Here is a 14,122-nt window from a genome sequence, read left to right on the forward strand (position 1 = left end):
AACAACTCTTGAAGAACTGCCTCTAACAACAATACACCCTGTGGGAATGCCTGCAAAAACTTTTTTAAATGTGTTTAGTTTCACAGTATTTTTAAGGCAGATATTCAACTGCATGTGCAGTTTTTTTTCTAAAACACTTTTTCTTTCTGCTCAACTTCTGTTTAATATGTAATATCATACAGCCCTCTATGAAATGATAACTTTCATAATTAGGTCTACTACTTGAAAGTGTTAAAGTTACCAGTCTTCCTCATGCTTGTGTTAACTTTTGTGATCCAGTTTTCTCTTGTAGGTTAAACTCTACAGAGTTCACATGTTTCTGTTTGTATTGAGAATGAATTATTTTTGCAGTTATATACTTATTTATATATAATTGCAATTAATTTATTTTTGTAGCATACTGCATGCACCTATAGATAAAACAAACAAAACAAAAAAAACAACCTCTTTACCCCTTTTCAGAACTGACCTGTTTAATAGAAAAAGGTAAATAGAGTTAGAACTGCAAACACACACAAAAAAAAAACATTAGCAAATGGTGGATATTTTTTATTCATAGTCCATATTTTTACAAGTTGTGACCTCAGTGCATCATAGAGGTTTCAAAAAGTATTTGAGTTTATTCCATCCTCTACTGGCTGGAAAATGAAAGCTTCAAAAAACATGTTTTTTTTAAATTATTATTTTACAATGAAATATATCAGTTTCTAAAATAAAAAAAAAACAAAACAAAAAAAACGGATAGGACATTTTCTCTTCAGAAGAGAAAAACTGACTGTTCAAAACATGTATGTCTAAGTCCTGTCAACAGAGCTGAGCATATACAAACTGAAATATACAAAAAAATGAATATATACACACATGTTCAGTATATACAGCAAAAAGCTAAAACCAACCAAACAAGAAACATCTCTGATAAAACTTACAGGAGCAGCTTAGGGACGCGGTGTTTTATTGTTAGTGCTGGAAACAGAGAGAGGGGGCAAGTCTGAACAGAGGATACAGCGCCACCTGGTGCTCAAGAGTTGTTTTACAGGCTCTGCTTTAGTTTAATCATTAAACTATTCTCTACCACCTCCCTCTTTGAAATGGTGGGCGTCCAAATCCTGGTCTAATGCCTGGTCCCATTGATGGATGTCGTTGGAAAGGAGGGCCCCGAGGAGGGAAGGGCATGGGCATTCTGAATCTATCTGGCGGAAACATCGGCCCTCCTGGCATCATTTGCGTGGGCATGCGGTGCATGTTTGGTGGACCAGGAAACGGAGGCATATGAGGGTTTGGCATGCCAAGGGGAGGCTGCAGAGGTGGCATTCCCGGTCTGGGGGGACCCTGCATTCCCATTCTGGGAGGACCCTGCATTCCCGGTGTGGGGGGACCATGCATTCCTGGTATGGGGGGACCATGCATTCCTGGTCTGGGGGGACCATGCATGGCCGCAGGGTTTGGCAGCATCATAACCTGTCCTGCTGGAGATCCCAGCTGGTTGTCAGCTGAGGAGGGATCTTTACCTCCAGTAGGACCTTCAGTGGACTCCACTGGAGCTTCGAAATTTCCTGTGGTAAAAAAGGAAACCGTTATTGTTTCCACTTAATAATTATCAATATACGCAGAAAGAACAAATGTAGACAAAAGGTTTACAGAATAGCAGCATATGTAGATCACCAGTGTATCCAGGGGTAATAAAATGCTTAATTCTAAACAACAGAGAATATATGAATACAACTTGCCTCCTACTTGATGTGCAGCGTCAAACTCTGCATGTAAGAAAGGAGCTCCACTAGGAGGCAACGACGCTGGAGAAAGCATGATGGGGCCCGGAAAAGCAGGCGGACTTCCAATCGGTTCACACTGCGGAACTGTTGGCATCTGGAAAACAAATCAAACGTAATGTCGTCTTATCACAATTGCTGTTAAATTACTGTTAAATGTCGTCTTATCACAATTACTGTTAAGGCTTCTCAGGAGGAGATGACCTGAGAAGCCTTGCATTTCTCTAAGTGTGTGAATCACACTTAGAGAAATGTTAAACAAACACCCCTTGATTCCAAAGCGTGACGTAAATTCATCTGAGGGAAACGGTATGAAAACTGTTCTTGTAAAGTCTTAGTTGGAGACAAAAGTAGGTAGTTATGGTTGAAGGAAGCATTGAACCAGGTTAAATTACTAATGAGTTGGATACATAGTAAAACTAAAGGTAAAAAAAAAATCTAGTAAAAATGTATTTTATAGTTTGATCCAAGTCAGATGCAAAAAATTCCCCTTACAGTACAATGACTTATCATCTCCCAATATCCAAGTCCTGTACATACCAAGACTTAAAAAATGTAACATTACAAAATGGCAAAATCTTTCCATCATACACTGGTTTTGGAGCTCCTTTAATGAGATTTCAGATCTATTTCCAGTGCTGCCTCTCCTCCGTCTTTCTGCACCCTGATAGTCAAACTAATTCACTTTTCTCTCACTTCAAAGAAAAATACATTTGGGTGTTTCAAACATGTTCAGACTCACAACACCATCATAGAACACATAAACATCAGGCACAAGCTAACTCATAAAAATGTGAGAACCAGAAAAATATAAACACAAACATTTAATTTGGCTTTGTTTTTGAAGGAAGATACTCTAATGAACAAAGTACATATTGAGCCCTAAAGTGTTATTGCAAATGATTTCTTCTGTGGTTTAAGTGTCATCAGAAACTAGAAAAAAAAAGAGGGAATCAAAACATTTTTGACAGGCAACGTCTTCCCTTAATGAAAGTATCCTTTGGTGTTTTTTTTTTTTTTTTTGCAAACCGTGAAGTGCTGATTGGTGTTTGATCTCATATTTCTGAAGATGCATAAATCATCAATAACTTCTGGCAATAGGAAACAATTTTGTTTCCATACACATTCTTGTCATATAATAACCAAGACTAGTTCCTATTAGTTAAAAGTGTTAGACAGTAATACCACATTATAAGTCAAATTGATTGAAGATGCATCACAGCAATTCTTTACTCCTCATCTGACAGAAACATGGGTTAATACAGAACAGTTAGAGAATGCAGATGGCATCATACCTAGTTAACTTGACCTAATACAGAAGTAATAAAATCTTAAATTTATGTCAGTTTTCTTACTCATCGCTGTCCACACCACAGATGATAAAGACAGGAGGAGATGACCTGAGAAGCCTTGCAGCTTAAAAGCTTTTGCATTTAACTAACCAAAAAATTTGAGGTTTATTCATAAATAGTCTTAAAATACTAACTTCTAGTTGTAAATATGGTCCACATTTACCATTTTATTAATATTATTAAATCATGAAAATAAGAAAGGAAGTGTCTTGTAACATTATGCTATAATTATTTCACTTTCAAATTGAGTTTTGTTTATTGTTGTTACATGAAGTAGTCATAAATTCATGTTACGACCTGATAAGTTCATCTACATAATTAAGCAAAAAGAAAAATCAAATTGTGGGAAAAAAGCTACACGAGCACAGAAGTGAGAAATTCAAAATGCGTAATTATTGAAAACAACAGTTAAGAATGATTTTATATAACATATTTAATAAAAAAAATATGTAACATAAAATAACCCCCTTCAAATAAGTAGTCAGCAGATGGTTGCAATTACAGCACAGTCTGTCAGGTTCGACAGCCATTTCACCCATTTCAAGTTCTGCCAAAAATTCTGTATAGGATTGATGTCTGCGCTTTGACTGGGCCACTTCACAACATCCACCTAGTTGTCTTCAAACCATTTTTGTGTAACGTTAGCTGGACGCTTCAGCCATTGTCTTGTTGTAAAATAAATGTTCTCTGAAGCCATAGTTCTCTTGCAGATGGAAACAAATTGTCCTCCAGCCTGATCTATACATGGGCAATGTTTGTTCCATTTCTGGAAGATGGATTTAACTGAACTCCACGGGATGTTCAGTACCTTAGAGATTTTTTGTATCCATCCCCTGACTTATACTTTCCAATAACCTTTTCACTGATTTACTTGGAGTGTTCTTTGTCTTCATGCTGTAATAGCAGCTAAGCAGAAAGAACAAATGTTCTTACAGATTAATCAGTAAAAGGACATTGGAAAAACAGGTGTTTTTTTGAGACTCATTCACTGAACTCAAGAGATCTCCATTCCAGTGATTGTGAGACTACAAGCACCAACTCACTGGACCTCTGATGAATTAGGTCAGTCCCTTTAAAGGGGTGAATATTTATGCACTCATTTTTTTTTTTCATTTTAAATATTTTTTATCAATATTTTGTAGAAATCAATTTTCATTTGACATTAAATGTTTTATTTTTTGTATTTTTTTTCATGTAAAAAAAAGGCAAATTCTGTTAAAAGCAATAACGAAGAATTCAATATGCAAGGAGTGTACATTGTTTTGCAAAATTATTTACCCTAAGGGCTTTTTATCCAACATTAAAATCATACACTTCAGTGTATTTTATCTGTTTATCAGTTGTTGCTGATTGCCCTGCATTGAGCTGAATCTGACTCCCCATCAACTCTGAAAGTGGTCCTCACAGGTTCTCCCACCTGAGCTGTGGATCTCTGCAGCTCCTCCATAGTTACCATGGGCTTCATGGCTCCTTCTATGGTTAATCCTCTCCTTGCCACTCACCAAGAAGAAACTTATTAATCCAAAAGAAATATAAAAACGCCAGACTGCAAACCTTCAGTGCACAGGATCAACCAAAAAAAAAAAGAAGCTGCTAATCCAGCATAACTATGTACACAATGCCATTAACAATTTCCAAACATGTTGTAGAGAAGGCTGAAGGAAGTATCAATTAACTGATTTCTTTTTAACGTAAATTGTGACAATTTCTGCCAATGCTTCTAGGCAGTTACTGTGGAAAGCCAGTGATGCCAAAATTTCTTGTTTAGTTTGGACCCAGTGTCCTATCCTCAAGGATGCTGAACATACCATGACGACTTTACTTAAATAATAATGCAAGTTCTTTGCATTATTACTAAAACCACTCTGATATAATGGTTTTTATATCAAAAGGGAAAAAAACTGCATTCATTATTTCACATACTTATGTCTACCAGTCTTATAACATCAGAATAATAACTATTATTTTGAAAATTATGAATCTGAGGACTGATCGTGTTTTGGCCGGGTGTAGTTGATGTGCTATTTTCAATGAGGGAACAAAATACTAGTACATTTCACTTCATTTGTATTCTGAGGTTCCACTGCAAATCATCACTAAGCAAATTAATAACATGCATTAATTGCTGCTCTGAACAAGATTCAGGCCAGCCAGAATATTATGTACTATAAGTCTATAGATATGTACTTGGGCTGCAGATAGTATATTCCATTAATATACTGGGAATACGTTTCTCACCAGTTTCCATTCATTAAAACAATGACTGCTTATGTCTGGCAATGCATAGCAAAATATCGCTGTTTGAAATCATCACCAAAAAACTACATTACACCAATAATACATGATGTCAATAATAGCATCTGAAATTACAGTTAAATCTACCTTATAAACCTAATCTGACTAGAACTTATTTAGATTAGTCATTGGACAATGTTTGTTGCATAGTAGTGTTTTACAGTATAAAGGACACTGATCTACATAACAATTTAAAGAACACAATACTTTTTAAGAAGTGTGGTATTGAACTTAAAATACTCCAAATACAGTTTACAATGTAATTATTGTAAACTGCATTTACAATACTAGATCTGGTGTGTGAAAAATTGTGTACATCATACATAATTCTAAGATTATTTAGGCATATGGAACAAATTGAGTTCATACAGCAGTGAAAATCAAATTGAATAGGTTAAAATTCCTATTTTCTTGTCTGAATTTAATTGACTGTAAGATGCAAATATCTAACATCAATGTCCAAATTCAAAAACATAGCCTCACAAAACAGTGCACGCACAATTTCTAATGAAATTAAAATCGAAATATTTCCCAGCTTATAGCAAGAAGGAAGACAGGTGCCTTTTTTTTTTTTTTTTTTACCTTGCTAAGCCAATCACTTGAGATTTTCTGTATTTGAACTACTAAACGGAGAGAAGAAATGATAACAGAGAAACATTTAAAAGGTTCTGCTCTTACCCTGTTATGTGTACTCCGTCAGCAGAAAAAAGGAACAATAGCTGCATTTTCCCCGCTGCTTAATTCCTCAAAGCAAACCTCAGCAGGGAGACAGCCAGGTATTCGAACTTTCAGCGGGAGTCTGATCTTGATAGACTTTAACACTGCTTTTAGTTGGCTACTTCAACAACATGCAGAATTAACATCTTTTATTATGAGATGATAAGAAACTTCAGGTAATGAGCCATAATTCACCTTTTAAAAATATTCTAAGAAACATATTTTTCCTCCTACTCACCTTTGTAAGGCCAAGTTGTCCATGATTCTAGTTCATAGATGTTTGGCTTTTTGTAACTGAAAGAAATCCTCTTCTTGAAAAGTTAAGCTATTTCAAATGTCTGACAGCATATACCTGCAGAGATTTTTCATTTCATTCAAAGTAATTGAATTTCCATTTTACTGTAAGCACTATTTAGGTGCATGAACAGTTCTTTTGGAAATATTCTACTGGGCTCAGACTAATTATCACAATAAAAATACACATTCAGGGATTTTAATGAACAAAAATTTCTTTCCACTCCCCTCTTCGTGGAAAGAAAACCAGGCCAGTTTGTCAGGCTTTTTCCTTTTTGCTGAAACTAAATGTTAAGGACTTTATCAGACTTTTAGCACTTTTGGTAGCAATCTTTCTATATGCCCAAATCTGATGTTAATCATACAACTAAATGCAATCCATATATACATTTACAAATAGCAAGTGTGCTTAACGTTTTTCCCCTGTATTCAGAAACCTACAGCGTTTTAAAAAACAGGTTTACCTCTTAAAGCTTTCCACATTTTGTCACGTTACATGTCACCAACTTCAATGTGTTTCACTGGGATTTGTGAGAAACCAACACAAACTATTGCATGAATGTGCTATGGAAAGAAAATAATCTATGGTTTTTACAATTTCTAATACATGTTTTTAAAATGTGGTGTGCAAATGTATTCAATTTGTCAATAAATTGTGGAACAACCTTTGAAAGAGCACCAATATAGGCTTTGCTGCTAATTTTTGTCCAGCTTCCTGTTCCCTCTGGAAGGAAAACGTCTCCACGGCATGATGCTGCCATCACCATGTTTCGTTGTGGCTTTAACGTGAAGCATTCATTTTTATCCACACACTACATCCCATTTGTAGGAAACTGTAAATGGGACTTCTTACAACTTTCTTTCAAAATGGCATTTTTGGCATCCTTATCCTTTTGGCAGCCAGACTGGAAAAGTGCACAACTGACAGCTTTTGCTCTACAACTTGACCTCTGACCTATTTTGTTCCTTGGTTCTCATGAGGCCTTTACTGTGTCCTTGCTTTGTAACACTTCAAAAATATTGAAAAGTTTAAGAGGCAAGAATGTCTTTAAAACATAGCTTCAATGTGATTAAAGAAGGGAAAGCAAACCTGGCTTCAAATTCTTAGAATTTCACAAATTTTAAAATTACATCCTCAATGCTAAATATAGTTTCACTAGCAAATTTCAGCTGGATGGTCAAGAACTAAGTCTCTTATATTCCTGACTACTAAGCTGTTCTCCAGCACTTATCTTCAGGATATTAAACAGGCACATTGAATTGTGTTGCATAATGTATACTCATCACAATAGGCGTTGAAGAAAGTCGGTGCCACAAACCAGACAGAGTAAGCAGAGGCAAGCATTGCAGCCAAACTGATCCAAGAAGCAAATTCTATACATTTGTAAAGTTTTACAGGAGTGTTTATGTCACATGAAGGTTAGTAGTGGTCAGTAAGATATCCACAAGATCCAGGAAGTTGTTTGCATCAGGAAATTACTGGAAAAGACTGTTTTAATGCAAGTACTGCTGAAAGTAGGGAAGTGATGTTTATCACACAACACAAAAAGAACCAATTCGTAAGTACACTCTACAGAAGGAAACGACCCGATTTATCCCAGGTTGTATTCAAAAGAGAAAATCATATCGTTTTCACTTGCGCAGGCATGGGCTGATCCAATAACAAGCAGAGAGTTCTCAGTACCGTTCCAAATGTAGGACAACTTGAGGACACACTCAGACCAAGTTGGCTTGTGGTCCTTACAGATGAAGCCACATTCCTTTGGAAGTGTGTCCAGATCCACATCGAGGAGCAACCGACTCACCTGATGTGATTCCAAAAACAAAAAAAAAGCCCCTTTTCTCTGTTGTCGTCCAGAAAGAAGAAAAAAATTATATATATATATGATGCCGAGTCCACAGACAGATCTGGATTCTCAATCCAGCTGGTCCTACAAACTATTTTAAATCCTAAAGCCAAATGCCTAGAGGAAAGGCTTGCATATTTACATTTGTGAAAACAGATATTTTAATCTAAAAAATACTATGTCAAATCCATTTCTGTTATAAGTCAGTAATGTGTTTTTGCACATGCTGTGCTTACATTTCCCATGTATTCCAACCGGTTTACTGCTCTGAGCAGAACATTCGTTATAATGAGCAAAACATTTGGAATGGAAATCCCCCGTAGGATTTCAACCCGGTTAGTGAGTCCAGAAGGAAAACTACAATAGGCTCAAAAACCTCAGTTTTGTCATAAAGAAGAGTTGCACATTGAACTCCATAACAGAAGTCTAAAAACCTCAAGTTACTCTTAATTCTCTCTCCTTTCAGAAATATTACCAAACGAATCCAATTGCTATACTTGCCAGAACACAGCTTTGAAAACAAGAAACAATCAGACATTAATATGAGCAAGAAGCTTCCACAGCAAAAACAAAAACACTTGATTAGATAATATGATATACAAGAGTGCTGATTTTTACATTTGCTTCTAAAAATGTGTACAACTCAAGAAAATGACTTGGATGGTTTATATGTGCTCCAAAATCCATCATCTTAAGATAGTGTAGACTTTTTATTTTTTGTCTAAAGATCTAAAGAATTTATGTTTAACTGTAAAAGCAGAGTGTCATATAAAAGATGTTAACTTGTCCCAATTAGAAATAAAAACCATGAAACAAGTTCATGGAAATCTTTCAAATTGAAAAGGATGAGTCTGGATGAACAGTTTTCCTCTTTTTTTCCCCCTCCAAGCTAAGTTATATCTACCAGAAAAAAATCTTCAGAGGACATATCTCAGAAGGCTTAATCCTTATGTGCCAAAAGGTGTGTTTGAAGCTGCAGATTAAAGAATTACTTAGTAATTAATTAAGTTGCTTCCTCAGAGGCTTTTGCTAGGTTTTTCAATGCTTCTGCACATTTTGTACACGTTCATATGGCTTGTCCATTTTCCCAAAAAAAAAATAAATAAATAAATCACTGATATCACAGACAACAATAAAATGTTCTATGTGGAACTAGAAAGTCATAAACTTAAAACTTTACAGTATTGCTACCTGTTGGACTAAATAAATTTTTTCCTAGCAGATCATTCGGTGCAATGAGGGATTTAAATAGTCATGGTTGTTGCACAGAGATTAAGATTAAAACTGGGTTTCTGGTGTTTTAAATGTGCAATGACAAAATGTTAGATACATTCCTGCTTTAAAGGGGCAGTATTATGAAAAGTTTACTTTTTTGAGTTTCACATCATGTTATGTTATTCCCTCATCAAAAACATACCTGGAGTGTTGCCTTGATTCTTTCATGCATGCTTGAGAAATCCTTTAACCTGTTGCAACCATTCAGCTGTGCAAAACACCTGGGTGAACCTAGTGCTGCCTTCGAGACGCAGCTCCTCCTCGGAGCCTGCAGTATCCTGGCTTCCGCCTCACAGACCAGCCCGTCTCGCAACTCCCCCTCTCAGATCCTTCAGACTAGCCAGCAACAATTAGCAAACACCTGGAGGTACTGCACATATGCTGAGCTTATTATATTAGCTATGCTGGTAAAATGTTGTTAAAGGATTAATAGAGGAGCGTTGCTGTGATGACTTTGTGAAGGCAGAGTGTTGAAAAGAGCGCAACTTTCTTGAAGCGACAGAGGCCCAGTTTCAAGGCATTAAATTACACAGTAAAACTGCTTTTATGTCAAATTTGCTATTTATAGTATTTTTAAACAACTGCCTGGAAAAAAACATAATACTGCCCCTTTGATAGCTTGTCTGTGATACCGAACAGATTAATTTGTGCATTTAGTCTTTTTTCATGCCACCTTCCTTCCTGACTCCTCAACGTGATTGGTCCTGTATTACAACTCCAGGTTTTGTCTTGTGTAGATATCCAGTTAGTAACCCTGGGTAACTTACCGAGTTGATGACCAACTTCGCAGTACTGCTTAAGCAAAGCAAATTCTTTGAGAGTTACCGGATCTCTCAAAGGCAACTCTATGAAGTTGAATCTATTAAAGGATGCTGCCGCTTTATTAATGAATTATCACGACTCCCAAAAATGACCGATACAAAACACTTTGCAGTCATATTCGGAGCTCGGCCCTTATTTTGAAAGGGTCAAGTCTTAAAACTGGGACCTTGTTGCCGAGAAGTAACAGCCTTAACTCTTGTCTACTTGCACCAAGCCCCGCCCAGCTCCATGCTCAATCTAAATTAAAACTTAGTTAACTGTAATACTGAAAATTTGGATTTTGCACTACTTGTTCATTGTTGATTATTTTGAAGTCACAAACAGATTGAAGCTTTATTAGTCAAGTATTAAATTAAGGTGGAGTTATTACTTTTGTGTAGGAAAAACATTTCTGGGCTCTTAATACGTACGACAGTGTCAGGGCCACACTAAGAAAATAAAATAAAAAAACAACTTACAAGAATAAAGTAATAAAATTAGGAGACCAAAGTCATATGAGAATAAAGTCGTAGTGTTACAAAAATATTACGTTACTCTCATGCTGCAACTTTATTCTGGTAAGCTATTATTCTCATGTTATAACTTTCATATGATTTTATTCTCATAATGCTATGCCCATTCTCAAAATATTCTGACTTTATTCTCATTATTACGACTTTACTCTTATAATTTTATTTTCGCGTTTCTTTTTCCTTAGTATGGTCCTAATACTCAGTCGTAATTAAAGATAATAAAAACATGTTTAAAGATGTCTCTAAAATCACCTGACCAGACACCCACTAGCAACCAGAAGGCTAGGCAACGCATTTGTGAGCTTACCTGGTTTTCCACTCTGATACTCCTCTTCCCAGTCACAACTTTATGTCCCACCAGCAGCCAACAGTTTGTTTGGCTTTGAAGATCTTTGTAAAGCACTTCAGCTTTTACTCTCCAGGTAAAGTGCTGAGCCAATCAGTCCCAAAATATATGGAATAATACTGATAATCAATTTTATTTGGGTCATTTGCTGGTCATTCATTTAGTCTTTTCATTTTTTTAAACAGCTTATTATAATTTTTTTTTTTTTTTTTTTTACATTTTACAAAGCTAAATAAGTTGGAAATCTTTGTTTTCCATGTCATTGGATACTTTCAGAATTTCATTTAAAATTAAGACACAGTAACATATCAATACATGTTCAGCACATTCTACCATCTCTTGATGTGTAATGGTTGAGAAGTATTATGAAATTCACATGAATTAGCATAAAGGACATATCTAAAATTTAGCCAGAAAACCGAATGCTAAAGAAATGCTGGTGTTAAATGAAGCTTGGTGCTGAGCACAGAAAGGATAACAGAAACGCCTCCCTTCACACATACCACAATAATGAAAGTTTTTAATTACCATTTTTATTTGAATAAGATGTTACAGAACAAGGTTACTGTGTAGATATATGCAAAGACGTAATAAGAAAGAAAGAAGTAAAAAAGCACTTTTAAAGTGAGATCTACAAGCAGAGGAGCCTATCTGAATTACTGCAAGGTGGTCTAAGACCAAATTTAATTGTTTGCTAAACCACAGCACCAACAAAAACATGACACAAGACTTTAAATCAGTCCTTCAAAATACTATAATAGCAGAACTGCTATTGGCTTTAAAATTATTAATGAACCAAAAAGTAAGAGAATAAGTAATTAAGTAATCAGCTGATTTTAAAAACCATAAATGGACATAAGTGAGGTTGGCTTTCAACACCAACTCCACAAGGCGCAACAAAAATTATTATTTTGTAGCTAAACAATCAGTGCCGCAATCATTAGCTTCCCTTGCAATGCAACTTTATTTATACCAGTCTTAGTTGACTGTAGTGTGTAGAAACCTTTAATTAGTAATAAATAACTCCCTGTTTCCTTGCAATACAAATTTTTTAACACAGGTCCATTTCTAACGGCTATTTGAAATATTAAAGATGAGAATGTGTCACCTAAATATCCAGATTTTGCATTTGTACAAAAGGTTAAAAGAAGAAAATGAGACAAATGTAAGGCTATCATGTAGCTTTCTTAGGCCTTCAGTAGGAGACATATAGTATAATTAAAATATTGTATAAAATGCTGCCCCAGTGCACAGAAAATGTGAACCTTTTCTTATTTCTCTGCAGGTGCTGGTCATTCCATTTCTTTTGCATTTCATACCTTTGTAGATTTGTTCATTTCATACTCATCTTTATTTCTATACAAAATGGAGCCATCTGCCGCAGGTTTTATACTGACCATTATTCAACATATTTCAAACCCCGTATGAAATTGAGTGACCTGATGTTTTTTTTTTTTTGTTGATTTTTAATTTTTTTTTAATGAAAAACAGTTTTGCAGAGGTAATCCTCCCACAAATACTGTGTTCTTTTCTAAATTTATGTAACAAATAAAAAATTCACGAGATCTTCCTCAGTTACTAAGGAGCTGGAACTGTGTCTGTCATTAATGTCATTATGTCATTGACATAATTACATAATGTTTTGTTTTAAAATAATTATAACAAGCTAGAAAAGCTATTTTCTCCCAGTGTTTGAATAACTACTGACAGAACTGGTCAATACCAAGCAAAAAACTTTTTATGTCATATTTGATCAAATTTAAACTTTACCTTTCACTTATTTCTTTGTGTTTTAAGTTTGAAATGCATACAAAATGATTCAGATAGGCTCCATGTGTATCCAATAAAACCTTATTTTTGTCATTACTTCAATGATACCTATTGTAAAATAATCTCTCAAAAAGGCCAAAACAGGAAAGAAAAGTTTTTGTACCAACAAGAAAGTGTTTAAAGACTGCAAAAACGTTACCTGAACATGAGCACTGACAGCCACATCTGGTACTATATCCATTGCTCCATTTACAGCTGCCTGGCCCTTAATCTCTTTGGCATTATTCCACTCTAGAGTACCAACAAAGACAAGGATAAAGTAAGGAAACATGTATTGTAAAACTTTGTGGTATGTGAATTGAGGTCACGCTGAAAATATCATGCATTTACCTGGATTTAGGGTCTCTGGGTCCAGCATGCCGCCCTCCTGATAGCTCTCCAACTCTTCAACTTTGACTTTGCTCCAAGGAATGTAAGTAACCCCTTGCTCCACATCCCAGAACTTTTTGTGTGCCAATTTTATACCTTTGTTTAAAGCCCAAGCAATCTGGGAGAAAATTAAATTAGGTGCAGTGATATTGTTAAGCAAAAGAAACTTTGCAATTGAAAAACAAATCCAAATGTGTAAAGCACATACCTTAGTAGGTTTCTGGTTGGCTTTGTACGACCCTTTACTGAGTTTTTTTAAGGCCATATAAGCGTCTTGTCTGTGAACCATAACAATATAGGCACAACCTCTCGGAGGAATCATCTGAACACAAAGTAAAGGTTCAAAGTGAAAACAAAGTTAGCATGATCCATTGGTCACAGAAGGTGAGAATTACATTTCACACAAACTGTCCAAACTTACATTGATGGACTCAATCTGACCAAATTCTTCTAAAAGGGACATTACGTCAGATCGCTGGGTTTTCTTGTCCAGCTGCCCAACCCAAAGTGTGGTACTGCAAACTAGAAAGAAAAGAAAACTGAAACTACTGTGGGGATTAAAATTAAATATAGGGTTTGACAAAAAGTTTTCTCAGTGATTTTAATACTTGAACTAATAGTTCAATATGCCAAATACGCTTTACTATGGATTAACATGCACAGTAGAAACAGTCTACTGTGGAAGCTAATATCT

General features: G+C 35.5%; 1 protein-coding gene across 1 annotated transcript in view; it reads right to left on the reverse strand.

Annotated features, from left to right (window-relative positions):
* Positions 1 to 533: 533 nt before the first annotated feature.
* The window catches only part of LOC106937926 (splicing factor, arginine/serine-rich 15-like), a 31,914-nt gene continuing 18,325 nt past the window's right edge, over positions 534 to 14,122 (reverse strand). Inside the window, exons 13-18 of the mRNA XM_015019679.1 lie at positions 13,850 to 13,950; positions 13,637 to 13,750; positions 13,390 to 13,546; positions 13,199 to 13,290; positions 1,728 to 1,866; positions 534 to 1,553 (exon numbers count right to left, since the gene is read on the reverse strand). Coding sequence (XP_014875165.1) covers positions 1,069 to 1,553; positions 1,728 to 1,866; positions 13,199 to 13,290; positions 13,390 to 13,546; positions 13,637 to 13,750; positions 13,850 to 13,950 — 1,088 coding nt within the window. The 3' untranslated portion in view covers positions 534 to 1,068. The remainder of the gene's footprint in view (positions 1,554 to 1,727; positions 1,867 to 13,198; positions 13,291 to 13,389; positions 13,547 to 13,636; positions 13,751 to 13,849; positions 13,951 to 14,122) is intronic.

The sequence above is a fragment of the Poecilia latipinna genome, unplaced genomic scaffold (assembly GCF_001443285.1).
Source record: "Poecilia latipinna isolate Pla-1442-1.1 unplaced genomic scaffold, P_latipinna-1.0 Scaffold2468, whole genome shotgun sequence".
NCBI classification, from domain to species: Eukaryota; Metazoa; Chordata; class Actinopteri; order Cyprinodontiformes; family Poeciliidae; genus Poecilia; species Poecilia latipinna.